Source organism: Serinus canaria, chromosome 9 (assembly GCF_022539315.1).
Source record: "Serinus canaria isolate serCan28SL12 chromosome 9, serCan2020, whole genome shotgun sequence".
In the NCBI taxonomy this organism is placed as follows: domain Eukaryota; kingdom Metazoa; phylum Chordata; class Aves; order Passeriformes; family Fringillidae; genus Serinus; species Serinus canaria.
Genome location: NC_066323.1, coordinates 5,643,830 through 5,662,941, shown reverse-complemented (window position 1 = coordinate 5,662,941; position 19,112 = coordinate 5,643,830). Strand labels below are relative to the sequence as shown.

The 19,112-nt window shown below is 38.3% G+C and overlaps 1 protein-coding gene across 7 annotated transcripts in view; it reads right to left on the bottom strand.

Annotated features, from left to right (window-relative positions):
• The window catches only part of NAALADL2 (N-acetylated alpha-linked acidic dipeptidase like 2), a 400,239-nt gene that overhangs the window by 26,762 nt on the left and 354,365 nt on the right, over positions 1-19,112 (bottom strand). For all 7 annotated transcript variants that reach the window (XM_018912780.3, XM_018912779.3, XM_050978009.1 and 4 more), the window contains one exon: positions 871-964. In XM_018912780.3, coding sequence (XP_018768325.1) covers positions 871-964 — 94 coding nt within the window. The remainder of the gene's footprint in view (positions 1-870; positions 965-19,112) is intronic.

Here is a 19,112-nt window from a genome sequence, read left to right as displayed (position 1 = left end):
TAAAACTCCAAAGTGAACAGCTGGGAGAAAATTTATCCTGCTGGCCCTACAGCCTAGGAAATAATTTTCTCTCCCCTGAAGTGGTAGAGATAAATGATCTAACTGAAGCTAGAGGAAAAAAAGTCAGTTTAAATCAGCGTTTCCTGTTACTCAAAATGAAGAAAAAGGAAGAACAATAGAAGATATCTCATGTTCAGTTGAAGGAATACCAGCTGAGCCACACTTCATTTGATGATCATCCCCTGCTGTGTTTAGGCTGAACTAAACCAATGTTTATGTGGCACAACAGAGCTAAAATTACTTGTCTTTTTAGATGCTCACCGGTTCCAGACCAATACTTGCCTCCTGACTCCTACCTCTTCACAGTGATGGATGGCAAAGATTAAAGAAAAGGTATCGTACTTCTATGAGTATGTGTTAGAGAAAAGTGGTGCTTTATAGTGGAGGGAGTGAATGAAATGCAGGGGTAGCACCTGATGATTGTAAAAAGTCTTTACATTTGAGATACAATCCCACAATCTGCTGAAGGATATGTGAAGTTTGGGTGCAATTTTATAGAAATGACTTCTCTATTTAACAGATCAACTTGAGAGTTTCATGAACTGATAAACAGAAATATTTTTCAAAGGTCTTAGGACACTACAGGTAACCTGTACTGCTTAATTGACAAAGTAACATCAGAAGAAATCTAAAACTTTCTGGCTTTCTTTAGCACCAAAACTGGGTTTTATTCAGGATTATATAATGGCCCTATTTAACTAGTAAAATCACTGGCTATTATTCAAGTGTTGAAAATATGTATCAGGGATTAGATGATGCTTTTTTCCCCCCTGTAACAATGGAGAACAATATTCCTCTAATGAAAATTACCTTTCAGACTGTTCTGAACTTCTAACGCGATGTCGAGGGCATTAAACGGCAAAACTGGAGCAGTGGCAATTTGCAAAGTCACTTGTCCTGTTAGCTGAAAAATACAAAAAGACCCAAAACCCAGTCAAATTCTTTCCAGCAGATTTAATAGCCAGCACTTCTTCTGGAATAGTTTTTTCATTACATTGGAATTTCAGGGAAATAAGCACATATTTACGAAAAGGAATACGACCAGGACCATTGCCTTTCTGTACAAAATGTTCAGAGAATACAATTGATGACCAGACACAACAATTCTGTGCAGCGTGTCTTCTCTGGGCCGAGAATGCTGCAGGATTCTCTTGAGGACCTTTTTGCTTTGTTATCAAATGAAAAATCTCAATACTCTAAATATGGGAATGAAGTTTACAGCTTTACTTAGTTCTCTGGTCTCAGCTATTGGATTTTGAGAGTTTTCACAACTAAAATAAAGAATCACAGACATTAATGATCAGAAGATCAAGCCTAGGGCTAAATGCAAGCTGGCCTGAAAAGCCACTGCCTTTAGAAGTGTTTGTGACAATTTGATGCATGCAGATGCACAACTCCCAGGCTGGGTAGAACACTGCTTTCTCTCAGGAACTCAGGGAAAGAAATTCCCCAAAGAGAGCTCTCAGTCCACTCCAGACTAGATGTCAGCACCTGTCACAAAAACTCAATGGCATGAATGCTTCTTTTTCAACAGTTCACAGATAAGGCAGGGGCTGAGAGGCCTGAGAGCTTTTTTCTGCTTACAGAAGGTCACTTCCCCAGCTCGAGGCTTAGCCATGCTACAGGGGCTGTGTATAGAAATACATCTTTCTGCTGAACTACACCTTGCTGTGATTAAACAGAGGATTTCAGTCTCCAGGCTGCCAAGTCCATCACTGTTCGTGGGAGCTGTAAAAACACACTGACAAAAACATGCAAGAAACTTTCATTCATCTTCTTCATATATTGGTATTGCAAAAAGGGAAAAAATACCTGGGAGGCTGTGCTCTAAAATGGAATGATGGCTGCAGGTGATGGTGACCATGTTGATAAAAATGTGGACTGAATAGAATCATATTGTACAATTCTTCCCAAGGTGTTGGGGGAGCAAGAATAATATCTATCCTTCAAAAGCAATATGATAGTTTCTCTGCCAAAAGTAGCATTTTAATTTTACAATAGAAAGTAGCGAGAAAAGACAACAAGCCTCAGTAATATTAAAAACAACAGTACAGGAATTGAAAAGGAAAACCATCTCCCAGGGAAGTGGATGGAAGCAGGGTAATATCAGAAATACAAGTTTCCTGGAGAAAGATTAATAGAACCTCACAACATTTCTCAGAAAGCACAGAAGAAATGACCTGGCCACAGACTGGTTTGGGTACAGAGACTGAAGGGGTATGGTGTGCATCAGACTGAGCACAGAGGGGCTGTGAAGGTATGGAGATTTACCTCCACAGAAAACAATATCACAGAAGGCACAAAGGGAAAAAAAACTCTGCCTTATATAGAGAGAGAAAATATAGGGAGGAATAATGTTATGTCAGGTCATTATGAGGAAAAACAAAGAATTAAGAGTGAATTTAAAAATAAAAAAAATACTATGTTTGGATAGCTGTGTTAAAGTATTACACAGTAACTTCTTATGAAGAAACTTCCCAATTCCTCAGGCCATTACATTATCTGTTAGGAATTATACACAAAAACTGTCTGGAAAGCACTAAAAACCACTGGCCTCGGAGATATGAGAGAAGTGTTATGGAAAAACAAAAAATGAAACTGTTAGGGCAAACTACAACCTATCCAAGACTGTACCTAAAGCAGGTCCATATAATCCTGCCAGAAGCAACTGTAAAAAATCTGGTTCTAAATATCCAAATGGCACACAAAAATCCTTCCATGTCCTTTATGGAACTCTTGCAAGATGCACTGCCCAGAACATGAGCACCCTGTCAGTTGCTACAGATAAGCAACTGTGACATTGAAATAACATCCTAATAAAAAGCAGGTATTGTACATGGACCCCTCACCCACTGAACCCCAGGACAGAACTACAGAACATTTAAACTCCTCCCTCAGAGCCCATTTCTGCTAAAACTTCCACTAAATGGTAAAACAAATACATATCCATAGGTGTTTTAGGAAGTGACATCAGCAGTTATAATGCTGTTGCTGATACTTTACAATCGGCTACCACAATTTTTAGGAACACAAAAGCAAGGGGAAAATGCTTCTTTTGTGCAGCAGGAAAGTGGCATTTAAAGAGGACAGTACCCTAGTGAGCAACTTTCCTTTACATCATTATCTCCTGCAGAACCTGCCTTCATTTTAATGAATTCTTGCCTTATTTCTGTTTCTTCCAAGGAATTTTAGTTTGCTTTCAACTAGCAGACCAAATCTGTTTTCTTTTTCCCACTTAAATAAAGTGATCCCATCCAAATCTTATGACTGAAGCACTTTCAGCAATTTTACAGTCTCTGTCTAGCACTGCAGACATCTGTGTGTTAGCAAACAGGTAGCAGTGGTGTTTATTAAATCACGTACTTCGTGGGCTAATCTGGAAGAAATCAGTCATGTAAAGGAAAGCTCAGAGCATTGATTTGAGCAGGGTAAGTAATAATGCTGCAGGAGCATATATCAAACCCACATAAAGCAGCAAGACAGAAAAGGCTACTGATTTCTTATTTATAGTCTTATTTTTGGATATACCATTCCCCCGAGCACAGCAGTGAATATACATGGAAAATAAAGACAAGCTTTGGCCCCCTTTTCCCAGGTGAAATATGCATCAGACTGACTACTGAATTATTAAATGCAAGAATAATTTAGCTAAGAGTAAAGACAACAATTTTCTCATGAAGTGCAAAGCTAAAGCAGCATGACTGATTCCATTCCCACACTGAAGTGGTTGAAACACCAGTGACAACTTCTCAAACAGCATTTATACATAATCCACACACAATACACAATAACTGATGTAACATTTATACAATTATTAAGTCTAAGAAAAGATCTTAAGAGCTCAAATGCTAATTCATCCCATAATGATTTTCTTTCTATTTTAAAAAGAAAAAAATAATGACTAACAATGCACTCAGCTGTGGGAAAGGTGTTTTTCAGTAAACTAAAATTTATTTGATGAACTTCCAACTACTTTAAAAATAAGTATTAATATAAAATGTAACAATTGTAGAGGAGTTATAATTATTTGTTCTCTATGAGGGTGGGGAGGCCCTGGCAGAGGCTGCCCAGAGAAGCTGTGGCTGCCCCATCCCTGGCAGTGCCCAAGGCCAGCTTGGACAGGGCTTGGAGCAGAACCTGGGACAGTGGAAGGTGTCCCTGCCCATGGCAAAGCTCAAAGAAAAGTTGAAATTCCATTCAGAGATTCTAAGCATACTGCAAAACAAATTTGAATATTTAAAATAGGATTATACCAAAGTAACATTATTTCAAGGTCTTTTACCTAAAGGCATAAACATCTTTGTAGGAAGGAAATAACTGCTGTCCCTGCTTTTACTTCTCTGACAGTCTGCAGATCCCAAAAGATAAAAGAAAAAATCGCAAACTTAAAAAAATGCTGGTGTTAAAGATGAGTCAGTACCATGTGACATTTCCAAATGATGTTGCAGGTTCTTTTCTCTTCCAGAGTTTTACAAACTATTCCTTCAGGAACTATGCATTCTTGCAATTCTACCTATCTATGAACCTCATTTGACTATAAAATCCAATTTTCAAGAACATCAGATGGATCCACAACACTTTCTAAAAGACTGTGACATAAAAAAAATACCTGGATTAAATGCACACAATATGTTCCTCCATATAATTTATAAATATACATTACCAGTTTAGCTGCTTTACAATGCAAATAAGGAAATGAAATGAAGTGGAGTTTGGGGGGATTCATCACAGGTTGGGGTTTTTTTGTATGTCACAGCTGTTTTCTCAGGGAGTTCAACTCAGTGCTCAACAAAACTTTCTTCCTCAGACATCCAAGCTGCCTACTAGCAACATAAAGGATGTCTGCTGGCACACACATTTAATTTTTTTTTAAATATGAATACTTTAAGCCCAGGCTGGATAAATGTGAAGGGTTCCACAGAGTCTCAGTTGCACAGATTCAGTTTTGCTCTGGGGGCATGCTGCTCCTGAGCCTGCCTTGCAAGGACATGCCTCAAGTGCTGTCTGGTTCTCCTGACAAGGCAGGCACAGCCACCCATCCTCCATTCTGCCACAGCAGCAGCAACTTGCAAAATGAATAAAATTAAAGCCTATTTAGTGGATGTGAAGATATGAAAATATTATGTATGAGAGAGATCATTCTGCTAGAATAAACACCAGCATGCAGCGTGCAGGAATTTCTTTGACACAGAAGTTTACACACCAATTTTTTGGGGTTTTTTTGTTTATTGGAATTTGAAACTGTGCCATATCCAGCCTGTGCAATGCAAACCTCAGTGGGTGGAAGTGCTGAGCCTTTAGGACATTTTTTAGTTACATAAGAAGTGTTAAAATCCAAACAGACATCACAGATCTCTTCATATGCCAAGTTACAAACAACATAACTTAACCAATCAGGTAAACTGCCATGTTTATCCTTCTGTAAACAATGTCTTCAGCAGTGTTGTAGTCCAGTTTTACCTGCTGGAAAGAATTAGGCTCAGCTCCTTCAAACCTGAGTTGCACCAACTCCTCTGCATTTCAAGCCCTATGCCTTTGCAACATACTTCTTAAATTTTATTCTATGCATGTTAACAACACTTTCCTGACACCTGTGCACTTCCAGAGGAAAGCAGCACATGTGTGACAGGTTATCCACCCGAACCATGACAAACCACGTGAGAGGACAGGGAGTGTGACATGGCAGTGTGGCAGAGCTGTGCAGACTCTCAGCTACAGACTCGACATCCCCCCAGCCTCAGACTGCCTCCTACAAACCCACACAATCCTTGGCACTGAGCAGCTCTGAGCCTCAACCTCCTTTGATGTCAGCACTGTTTTTATCAAGTCACGTTTGCCCTTGCACCTGGCACCTCTCCCTTCATACATTACCCCTGGGACTCATGGATGGGCAAGGAAGATGGCAAAATTCTCTGCTGTTTAGAGGGATCGGCGACACTGCGTTGAAAATAACATTTTTTTCCTCTTTTTCCTTTCTAAAGGTGAATGGAAAGTTGAAGTGTTTAATCTCAGGTGCTCATCTTTTGCATCAAGGGTCTCTCTTCCCACACATGCTGATGAGCAGAGTGACCTGCTGAGATCTTCTGACATTAAACCAATTATGAACAACAGCTTCAGCCTCCACACCCATGTAAATAAGGAATGAATATCTGCATATATTAAGATCCCCTCTCAGAACCACAGTATTAGTAATCTCAAAAGTTAAACTAATTGGCCTTCCTCACCTTCTCCCCCCTGCAAAACTGAAGAAATATTTTTATTAATACAGGCAAATTTTATGAATGTGCTGCTTCTGGTTCCCCCTAACCTAACTCAACTTTCTTAATGTTACCAGACTTCTTTAATTAAACATGAGAAATTGAGTCTATTTAAATGAAATCTGTGATTCCCTGGCAGTAACAATTTCAGCACCTAGTGTTACCAGATGAATGGCAGCAGTCCTGAGACTCATGATAAATTAATGAGCATTTTTAATACTGGGATTTCAATTTACTGTGGAAAAATTTCCTGCAGAATCAGTCTACACAGCAGGGTTTTTTTATATCCATCACCTTTCAAAAAAAGGTAACTGATTCACACAAGAAAAATCAGAAGCAGCAACATGAAAAAACAACCAGTTCTTTAAGCTTCTGTCTTTCTGAAAACCACATTCCCATGGTTAGGCATAGAAATAGAAATCTGACCATAAACACATTCATTTTGCATTAAAGTTGTCCAACTTCAAAAATTGAAATTTCTTAAATATTCAGTAATACCCTGTGTTTGTTGTTTGTTTCTTTGGTTTGGTTTTTTTCCCCCTTATTGAAATCTACCTTGGCACCAGGGCATGTATTCACACCTCAGATCAAATGGTGTTCTGGGGTATCAGACATGGAATGGCACATGCTGCATTTTAGGACAGTAGAGGGCTCTCTGAGAAAGGACTGTGCAGAGTCTGTGCTACAGGAGGTGAAGCAGAGCACAGCAATCCATCAGAAATACCTATTTCTGAACAAGGAAAGTCCGAGTTCTTGCAAATATTAGATACTTCATTTCAACATCCCCCACCCCGAAATAATTTAATGTTGTTTTATTTACTCTTAGCAGAGAAAATATTGATTAAGAAATAAAAGTGATTGCAAATAAAACATGGACTTTCCCTCTCTTCAGGTATCCTGTGCACAGCAAGCAGCACTGGACTGTTTGTATTACATAGTAAGATAAACCAGGACTGTGGTAGCTTGGGCTGGCTCTGGAACACAGATCTCTATTTACATGGTCATACACTATGTTTTCTACATGATTCATGATGGGGCACTGATAAATTAAGGTTAAAAGTGAATAATTTGCTTAAAGTCTAATTTGTTGACCAATTTAGTAATATGCAGCACTTAGAACAGTTAAAGTAGATTTTGTATGGATTTCATTCATGACTGGGAATGATCATTGATCCCCACTACTTTCAGTTTCTTGCACAAAAAAGAAACTCCTACTTATCCCTGCTTTTTTTTTGTGTACTTGTAGAAATTACTGCTTTTCAGATTATATGTATAAGTATATGGAGATATATATTTTTTGTGTATCTAAATGCCTTTATATGAATTTTCTAATATTGGTGTGATTGATGGGGTTGTCCCAGAAGCTGGACTTTGATGATCCTTGTAGATCCCTTCCAACTTAGGATTTTATACAATTCTATTAAAAATTATTTAAAATTGCATTAATTTTTAGTGAGGAATGATTCCTCATGCCCTGGGTTATAACTCCTTGATATTATCCAGAGTTCCTTTCCACTCCCACCTTCTATCCACATCATGCTGCTCCTCCCACAGTCAGAGCCTGGCCCACTTTTGGCAGTTCTCAGGCTCTTGTTACTGCAGGGGCAGAGAAGAGGGATGATGAACTCCCTTCCAAGGTAATGGCTTTATTGAGTTAGGCTTGGCACTGTGCACATGAACCTGTGCTCAGCCCAGTTTGTTTGGAACTGAGGCAGAGCCCCTCTCTGTGTGCTCAGGGTTGCTGCTTACACAGCAAGCCATGAAGTCAACTGTGGAGCACGTAAATGGAAGCAGCAATAGATGATTTTCTCATCATCTATTTCATATTTATGCATGTCAAATTCTCCTGGTATCTGCATGCAGAGACAGTGCTGAATTAACTTCTAAAGGGCCACTAGATTAAAATCTTAGGAAAAAGAGTTAGTCAGGCTTTTCCCCAGTGTGCATGGTTATGAGCATGCAAGAGGATGTAGCAGAATGGTATTCTGCACTTCTTCAGCTCTGGCTGAGGAGGCCACACCATGACAATACAAATCTCTGAATCTTCACAAACCCTCATGCTGGATTTCTTATAGAGAATTTTAAAAATCTGCTCTACTGTTAATTCTTTTTTAGCTCCAACATTAAAGCCAGGTTGTTCTGGTGGTCTCTGAGGAGAACAAATAATGAAAAGTTTTCTTTTAAGCAGAATGATTTGCAAAGCAAATAGCATTCCCAAAACCCCAGATACCATCACTGCACTGGAAGTGACTTCTTAGATTCTTTCATTCTCTGTCCCTCTTCAGCTGTGGGAGAGGAGAGGGAAGCAGTGCTGGATCCTTTTTAAAGAAGCAATGTTAGCTGCCTGAAGCTGGCTATGTGCAGTCCTGGGGAAACAGACTGACCTACTGTTCTGCTACAAAGAGAAACAGATCATGAAATATGAGCCAAAATTTACCCACACAGATCAGAGTGAAAGATCTCCAATGACAATGATCATGTACAGAAGTTGCATCTTGAACAGAAGTTAATTACCTTGAACCAAAACTTGCTTGCTTTTCTTTATTTGCAGGTATAATATAGCCATTTGCAGGGTAAAACATGCAGCTAGCTATCAGTGCACACACTTAAGCACAAAAAAATGCATTTTTTTCCTTGTTATAAAGGGAAGTTTCAAGTAAAGAAAGTAAAAGCCCTCTCAGAATAACAGACAAGAGGCATCAGTGCAGATTCCTGTGGACTGGTATGAAGACACAAAGCAGGCTGTGATTAAGAGCCTGGACACCACAATCTCCCATGCTGCTGGACAGCCTTCCCTGTGTTTGCTCCCAGATAATGAGCATCATTCCCTTTCCCTGCCTTATGTGTGTGTTTAGGGCACCAATCAGGATGTCAGCACAACCAGCCCTCCTTATTCACAGGATAATCAAAGCCCAAGATGATGGGACTCAACCAGATAATTGATAATTTTGTTAACAGTTGCCAGACAGTTGGCTGGGCCCTGCTGGTCTTGGAGCCTTCCAAGGCAGACAGTAATGACTTCCAGAGAAAAAAAGCAGCAGAGCAAGTCTGCATTTAATCACCCAGGTTCACAAGCACTCCAGAGAAACAGATCAGCCCAAAAAACAGTATGCTGCCTTAGAGCCCTGATAATCAGAGTATGTCCTCACATGCTTCAAGACACATTCATGAACCAAGAGTCTGCCCAGACTGGAAACAACCCCAGGATCACATACCAAGGACATCCAAGGACTTCCCAAGTTTCCATTGATCTGTAAAGCCACTTCTTCTGCTCAATCTACAGGACTCAGTCTGAAACTTGTGGCATTGTTAAAAACTAGATAACAGTCATCAGAGGAGAGTAATAATAAAGAAATCTGTAACAGGAAGCTTCAGCCACAGCCTTCAGTTTAGACCTTGATATCATCTTTTTAATCACTCTCCTTTTACAGAAATGGATTTGATTTAATTGAACTGAAAAAAAAAAAAAAAAAAAAAAAAGGCTCTAATCATACTTCATCAGCATGCAATTATTATTCAAGGGAAACCATATGTACTATTAAGCACTCTTAATTAAAATAATGCATATAATCTGCTTCAGCACCTAACAGTCATTCTCCTTGATTTTCATTAAGATTTTTCTTCCATTATTGTGACAATACATTTTTTTCTACTTTTCCTCATCTATCTCAATTTCATTTGATAATGATCACGATATCAGGACTGAGATGCATCAATATGCCACCATCCCAAAATTTTGCATTGCATGACCTTCAAAGTGAGTCAGACCTGGCTGTGCAGATTGTGAGATGAGGATGAGGAAATGCTATTAGAGGAGTCTGTGGTTAGCCCAAATTTTATTTGCAATTATGTCTTCTAAGTGGCCATACTGAAAGAAGAATATATGCTAGGCAGCAGCCAGTCCTTGGACAGAATTTAGGGAGGACCAGGGACAATGAAAGAAAGAAAATGAATTTAGGAGTTGAAACAACTGAAGAAAATCATCTACAATGGATTGAGGAAATAGTTCCTTAAGGAACTTGTCAAACTTGGACACTCAATTCAGCATCCTCAACAGAACAAGCATTATGGAAAGATTACTGACATTACATATTAAAGTCTCCCTATCCTCTCAAACTCAGAAAAACTGAGATATTTTAGCTTTACAGAGAAAACACTGCTCTTTTCTCTCTTGCCATCTCCTGATGCAAAGGTACAACAAATTCTTCCCCTTAGGTGGCTCTAATCAGTCAGGATTGGAGCAGTGACAGTTCATTAAACACGACAGACTGGCCCTGAGGGAGAGACACCAGTGACCCACAGAGCTGAGGATCCCAGGGAGGCTGAAAATACATCCTGCTGCAGCACAGAGCTCACAGAAAAGACCCATCAACAGCAAAATCACATTCCACCTCAGGGGAGAACTCACCAATATTGGCTGCAACTTTCCAAAGAGGCTCAATTTCCTTCTTAGGCAATTACATCAATTAGGGTTAGATTCTGCTCTTGGATTTACTTGCATAGGATTTACCAAGCTAGAAATGTATTTAAGCTTCTTACAAGTATCAGAACTCAAAGGTGGAATTTCTGTGAACTTTTCCCCACCATTTTTAGTATCAGAACATTCAATCTTCAATGTAACTAAAATAAAAAGTAATCAGTTGACTTACAGTAACAATTTGAAATTGAAAACTCAAAAGGAGATCTATAATTAAACAGTATAACTTCACAAATAAAGGTGGGGAAAGGTTGCTTGTTTTATTTTAAAAAGAAAGCATTAATTAAAGATGAATGTGTTTGGGCTGAGCAACCTCCCCTCAGGCTTGGGGGAAATGCCAAGTCTGACAAACCCTTTGAGTCTTAGGAAATCCCAGGTCAGTTTGATGAACTTGCTGAAGTATTTTATAATTAGCTGGCAGGTTCCTGAGACAGGCATTTTACCTGAAAGAGAAACTCCCTCATCTTTCTAACTTGTCCCTGAGAAAACACTGATTGAAGACAAAATAAATAATCTTTCCCATTACAGAATATTTATATAAACAGAGAAAGGAAAATCAGGTCATAGAACGGCCCTTGAAATTCATAAGGAACCCTAGCTGTAAAGCTCAAAGTATCTGAAGGTAAAATTGAGATTTATTGGCACATCTGGGTCTATAATCATACACCTGTTACTACACTCATTAAATGATGATGGCCATTTCGTTCCACTGTATCTTTAGGTGGGTTCTGTGTTAAAGGGACAAAGGCAGCATGGTCTGATGGAAACAGCAAATATTACACAGAGGAGAACATTTTAGGAGAATATAATCTTCCAGTAATGCAGGAAATGTTACTGCTTGGTATTCCAAATATACAGACAACAAGGGGGAAGATCTGATCACTTTAGAGAAAGACAGGATGAAAAGGAAGTAGATGAGGAGCATGGAGAGTGTAAGAGATGGAGTCTGGGAAAAGCAAACTATTTAGAAAAAAATACAAGTTGGAATTTGCTGCAGACCATCAACAGGAGCCTGGGCAATGTCTGGCAGAGGAGAAGTTGAGATTAAAAGGACAGCTGAGGAACATCATTTTGATATAACACTATAGATGGATTACAGGAGGAAAAAAGACTTGAAAGGCAAATATGTCAAGATAAGAGACAATTACAATGCTGAGAAATGGTTTGATCATGGGGCCAGGGAAAAAAGGGATTGATTTAAAAAATTCTCTGGAATGAAAAAGTATCAGAATCCTAAAAGGCCCTTTAGCATACAGAATCCTAAATGCCCTTTAGCATACTGCATTCAACATAACTTCCCCCATATTATGTAAAATTCCATATTTCACACCATTCCTCCCAAACTGAAAAAGTGCTGTGGAATATGGCACTGACCCAGAGTGAACAAATAAATTAGTGGGAGCATCCCAAGTGATACAGGCATGGATGTGTGTAAGTGCACTTCAATTCACAGATCAGAGAAAAAATCACCTCAAAGCTCTTCCATATGTTAAAATTGAAGACAGATGCAATTACATATATTATTAATTTCATACTTTAAAATATGTGAAGACTTTCTAGACTCTGAGAATTCCCCCTCCCCCAGCCATGTGAAAGGCCATGTGTATGTACTGTGAATCTGAGCATTTGGAAAGGCATTTGATGTACTCTGAATAGCCTTAAACTCAATACAAATAATCTTCAAAAGAATTTTGATATGAGACTGAGATTTCTAGAAGATATTGCACTATGTCTACATCGTACATCAAAAACACATTTTGTAAGTTTTTCACTTGTATTTTCAGAAAACCTAAAAAGCCTTCCAGGAACTGTTCTGATCTTTTGGGTATAGGATAATGCTGCAATATTCTGAACCCTAATGAGCAATATATTCATCCAATAATAATTATATGGGATGTTTTTGGAGTGAGGAATTGATAAGAATGCATATTTAACACTGTGTCTAAAAAAAAAGAAATTAGTTTTCACTTACAGACAAATTTTAGGAAATGACAGATTTTAGAATTCAGTCATTAGGCAAAATGAGTGAGTAAGTAACAAGTAACAAACTCCAAGTTTCCTAACACCATTTAAACTCCATTTCACTTTATCAATACTGACCTCTCAAGAGATTTGAACCAGGGAAACTGGAAATGATGCTAAATCTGGCAGTTTGTAAGCACTGCTGGCTGGGTCCTGCTGAGGCTCACAGGCAGCAGGGCTGTCCCAAGGGAGTCTGGAGGCATCACTGTGCCTGTCCATTCCCAAATGTTTAAATTTTCCATTCCAAGAACAGCAGACTCCAGACACAGTATTAGATTAGACCACTATATTATGCTGATTTGTTAATATTTATTTTACCTCCAGTCCTCCAGCAATTCTCTGCACAAAACCCTTGTGTCCCTGAGACAGAGGTTGAACTTGACTGAAGACAGAGTTAATTTTCTGCTTACTCTGCTTAAGTGACAACTGACATTTGCAAAAGAGGGGATGTGAAGGGGGGCACCAGTATCATCTAAGCTGAGGGGTTTATTTGGGAAGAATATTACATTAAAAAAGCCCAGCAGTTATTAGTGATTATTAATCTTCATTTACAATAACAGCCATATTTAACAACAACAAAAAAAGAACAGGCTATGCTTCAAGTCATGCAAAAGGCTTTTTAATTGTCAGTCCTGCTAGTCCAAAAAAGCCTTCACCCTATTCATTCAGTTATCATTCTGTAGCTTATAATTAAAGTGCTAATGTATATCAGAATTCTTTGATCTCAAAGAATTCTTTTACTGAAGAAATTCAGTAAAAGAACAGTAGTTACAGGAAATTCATGTCTCCAAGTCAAAATTAAAAGAAACAACCAAAAGTGATGTAATTAAGGGAAAACTATTTCAATTGAACAAGAGAAGGGAAAAACTTTGTGAGAAGTCATTTTGGATTGTGGAACAGTACATCAAATAAAGCAGCACAAGACTTTTCTCTGTGTAGTTAAATACAACCTAGGAAGAAAGAAAGTGAGTATATTGTACCAGCACAAATGGACCAAGTGACCTCAAAGTTCTTTAGCTTAATCTAATGAGCAGAGATAATTCATAAATCCTGAAATCTAACTTCAATTAGCATGAGTTATCATAATGGTTCACAGCATCTCATCCATGGTATTTTATTTTCATTCTGAGCTCACATTTGAGGGGAAAGAAAGTCAGCAGCATGTCACAAAGTCTGTCTAGACTAATGCAAATAAAAAACCTATGTGTAGCCATCTGCACTACCTACAAGCATTATTCTAAACACTGAAGGTCAGGTCAGCAGAGCTCTTACCACAGTCTTGTGTCTTACTGCTCAGTGTGACTGAAACCTGACTTGAAAAAAAAACCTCCACAAAATCTAGAACTAATTTTGGGTTTTAGTCCAGTGAAAAGAATCCTCTTGTATTGCTGGGGATGTTAACTGGAGAATGTGTTTGCCCACCCCAGGTTAGCTGGCAGGTACTAAATAAAGCTGGTAATTAAAAGGGATGGAGACAGCAAGATCTCACACTGCTTATCTGCCAGTGCCACCAGTCCCTCTGAAAGTGGATGCTGAGCTTAGAAATAACCTTTCAAAAGCAATTATTGGTTCAAAGATGTGAGTGGACACCAGGCAACCTTGGCTCTCAGCTCTGGAATTGTCAGCCCTTCCCTCACTATCTGCTTCTCAGGAAAAGTCATCTTATTTAACTCACAAGGGTTAAAAAAACCTCAGCCAAGCCTAATTAAACCCCACTGCTCTCAATCTGCATTCAGTTTCCATGAGCTTTGGATTAGGCAGCTCAATACATTTTCTAAACATATTACTGTGGTTGTTTAGCAGTGTAAAGGATGTGTTTTGCATTTTTTTTCTTCATTACTTTCTGTGAATTAAAACCACTAAGCCTGGCCAGAAAAGCAATACAAATCAGTGGACTAAACCAACCAAACTGAAAGTGAGAAAGAGCTTCTTTTTTGACAGTAAAAATCTTCCTATTAAAACCACATGGCTCAAGATCATCTCAAGTATTGCCTTACATGGACACTAAAAGCAAGATTCCTTTTGAGATTCTTTGAAAACTTCAATTATCGGAGCAGACAGTAAATTTAAAGTTATTAGCTGCTCATTCTCAAAGTCACACTTCAATAATTTTGTTACCTGCCTAGTCATACAAGAATGGAAGCTTGAAAGTCCACTTCAACTAAGGAAATTATGGTAAAAATAGTCCAAGCAACACCATTATAGATCAGAGGAAACTGCAGTATATATACTCACCAATGATTTGTTCTGTTTTTCAGAAAATACAGAAATAACATACATCCAAAAAATCAGAAGTTCACAGAATTTACTAATGAGTTACTTAGCTTAAGTTCAAGTAGCTCTGAAATGCTCATGCAAAGAATGAGAAGAATAAATGGTCACCATATTTTTTTTCTTCTTCTAATTAAGAAAGATTTCAGTGAATAAGGACTCAAAATCACCTTGGAAAAACACTGGTTAGCTTCCCTCCAAAAAGGCTGTATTGCTTCACATGTCCAAATAAAACTCAGAAGTTGGTAGAAATAGTTAGCTTAACAACAAGAACATGTTTACTATAGTTTCTATGAAAATTTAGGGAATAGAAATTTTTAAAAAGTACTCTCTTCAACTCTTACACCTTTTGAAATTCACTGTTTTCTTTGCCTCCTCATGAAAATGACAAGTGTCAGCCTGTAAATCAAGTGACTGTATTTCTTCCTGTTCGCTTCCCAATTTTTCATGACTGCTTCCATATTTCTCCTATGACTGACACACAAGACCTGTGCTCTGATGGAGAAAAAGCTGAGCTCTAAAGTAAAGCTCTCCTCAGGTTAATACACTGCCAACAGCCTCCAAGAGGAATGCATGGAGTGCCTGAGAAAGACTGTGGACAACATATCCCAAATAAAAAAAATATAGAATAAAAGAAAAAAGGCAAAAGCAAACTTACACCTTAAACTGTTTACAGAGAAATTCAATTTCCAGCTGAAGCTGTTTACAAGGAAATTCAGTTAAAACAATCTTTCACAGTGTAGGGCTGTTCTGGAGGAGGGTTCTCTATGTGTTATGTCCCTTTGAAGCTGCTGCTAAAAATTAAGGTGAGACTGAGGGTCTGGAACACAACCTGCAAACAATACACTGAAGACAAACATGATCATGCAAGGGATTATGTATTTCAATCCTCTGAAAGCAATTTATATACCTTTAACTGATTACAGCTGCCAGTATGAAAGTAGGAAGAAATAAAGGAGAATAAGAATATGGAAAATGCTCATCAGCAGCTCCTGGAGAGTTCTGCTTACCAGGCACCCTTAGCCCAACTCCTGGCCTGACAGAGGAGATGCTTTTCAGTGTCACAGACATTTACAGCTGGTATGAGGTGCTGTAGGCAAGCATACAAAAAAGACAGCAGCACAACCAGGTTGTAAAACCCAAAGTGCTGTGCAGATTCCTCAAACATGAATCTGGAGATTCAGTTTCCAGCAGTAAGTGCAGTGATTTCAGTCTAATTCATGTCTAATAGTGAACTGCCTTGCCTGGTGTGTTTAGGGTGTGTATCCAGCCAATGATCACTACCAAGGTTTGCAGACTGATGCTGCTCTGCAGTGAGGACTCTGACAGTGTTAATTTGGCCAATTATGCTCTTTCCTTGTAAAAGCTTTAAAGCTCTAAGATGTTCCACTGAAATCCCCTTTTCTTAAATAAGATAAAAGGCATGAAAATATAAATACCTTTCAATGAGATACTAGAAAGTCATGACAAGTAAAGGGTGTATTTTAAGGCAAAGAAATAGTTTTTTGTTGTTCCTACAGTATTCCCATAAGACCAGCTCTACTTCTATGATCTACATCAGTAAAGCAATTCAAGCAGAAATGTACAAAACTTGAGGGTTTTTAATTAAATGAAACATATTTCAGCAGCATATGTCACAGCTTTTCTGAGTGATTCACTAAGGATGTATTCATTCCTGATTCAATGCAAGTTTCTTATTTAATATATGCTCATAATTATCATTAATTTAGATGTAAACCCTAATAGTAACTAAGGCAAAGAAAGCACAAGCAGCAAATCAAACACAATGAAAAAAACACAATTAACATAATAAAATATTGAAGAAAGAGGCTACAAGACTTTAAAAAATGCTTTTTGACAACACCTAATAAAAGAGCAAAAAACAAAAACCCACCCAGCTGCATGGCCCCTAGGTTTGTTTAATAGTTTCTTACTGTGTAGCAAAATAATCCCTAACCCAGGACCATGTTACTGGATAAAATACCAGTGAAATTCCTAATTTTTTTTATTTAGAAAATTTGATACTTTAGTAAAATCTTCTTCATATTTGGACTACTTAGTTTTTTTCACATTTAGCTATTTTTTAATGTGGGTTTCATTGATACAGTAGTGCTGTTTGGAACAGCAAATAAGTTCAATTTAGGATCATGCTCATTTTAAAATGAAGTGATATACATGAAGCATTTAGAACACAGAGTTTCTGAGATAGGCTGGTTTAGATAAACGCTTGAAAAAATATCTACAGCTTACTTTATCTGGAAAAAAAATTGTTACTTAGATAGAACACAATTAGAAATAGTTCCATATTGTCAAATAATTAGTTCTCCCCTCTCTTGTGATATTTTACTGTGGACAGAGATTTTCTTCCTGCAAGAGAAAGGGAACACAAGAGAAGTTTCCCAACCTCATGTGGAAAAAAGAAAAAAGAGATGAGACAGAAGAGTTCTGATTAACTCGTTTCCTGAACATTCAGCATTCAGTCCACTACATTATGCAAAATATCTACTGAGTTACAAGCAAGATTTTTTATCTTTGTATTTTTTGGAAAACCGTGATACAATGTCATTACAGTTTTGGCACTTCAGCATAAAAAGAAATGTTTCATTCTCTTTGCCTCATTAGGATCTCATATGAGATCCTGTCAGCTTCAAGTTTGTTCAGTTTATCTCAAGAAAAAAGGAAGAAAAAAGCTGAACATTTCCCTTAGATATGTCAATCAAAAGCAATGCACTGGCTGGAACTCCAAGTTCAGAAGAATATTGCTCATGTCAGTCGAGACAGAATCTTTCTGTGAGCCCATTTTCTTCATCACTTTAAAAAAAGATGATATTTATGTAAAGGCCCAACCTCACCTTGCAATTACCCCAGAATCAAACTGTGCTGTAAGGAGGGGTTCAGTCAATGATTCCATCACGTATTTCTCATTATGGGCTCTTTTCCTAGCTGAGAAGTACTTTTTCTAGGATCACAGTTTCACAAAATATAAATAGCATTCAAATTTGAACTGACCAGGGAGACCAGATATTCAATCTTAAAGCATTTCTTGGCCATGTGAAAATTATTGATTCCAAAATTCTCATGATTTAACTGAGGCTATTCTGCAGGCTGTGTTAATTTAAATTCAAATTTAATCCTTCCTTTCCAGCCATATAGTAAAGACACAGTCCTGTTACTCAGGTTCTTTCATGCAGCTCTGCTTTTATTGTATTTGCAGGAGTTGTTAAACAGCTTCTCATATCAGATCTTCCATTCCACCACACATACCTGTCTTAATGTGCCCATTTAATTTTATAATCTTTTATTCATTATCATGGTGCACTTTTTATATTACAGTAGAGCTGTTAGGAATGGCTACTGTTAATACTGCATGAATTATTAGTTTTTATGCCAGGATAAAAGTGTTGATTGAGGGCACAGCATTGCTGCAGGATCAGGGCTCCTTCTTCCAGAAGGAAGTTGTGGAAAACTTCCCATGAAGCAGCTGAAGAGGAATGCAGAAATTCCAGGAATTTTGCAGCAAGGTGCTTTCACCTCATGCCATGTGACCTCTGACATGGCATGGCACACTAATTGCCTTTCAATTTGCTGCCATCTTAAATAAAAGCTAGTGATGAAGCAGATGGACAAAATGTTTTTCTCACTAAGAATTCAATCCTTTTGCTTTGTATAATCTTCTTGGTGCTGATGTTTGGAACAGGTGAATTCCCAGAGTCAATTATTAAAAACGTGCTGGGTAACCAGATTATAAACCCTGAGACTTCACAGAGCTGGTGTCAAACTCACTGCCAAACCTTTCCAGGCTTGGGAACAGTGTTAAAGAAAAAGCCTGGCAGAAGGCATCCATGGAATTGTTTCAGCTGGGAAGGACCTGCAAGGATCCTTCTGTCTTACTGCCTGGCCAACCCAAGGCTGACCAGGTGGCAGAAAGCTGTTGAGGGCATTGCACAGAAACCTTTTAAACACCCCAGGCTTGGGGGAGTGAGCACCCTCTAAAAAGCCTGCTCCAATGTCTGACCACCCTGCTG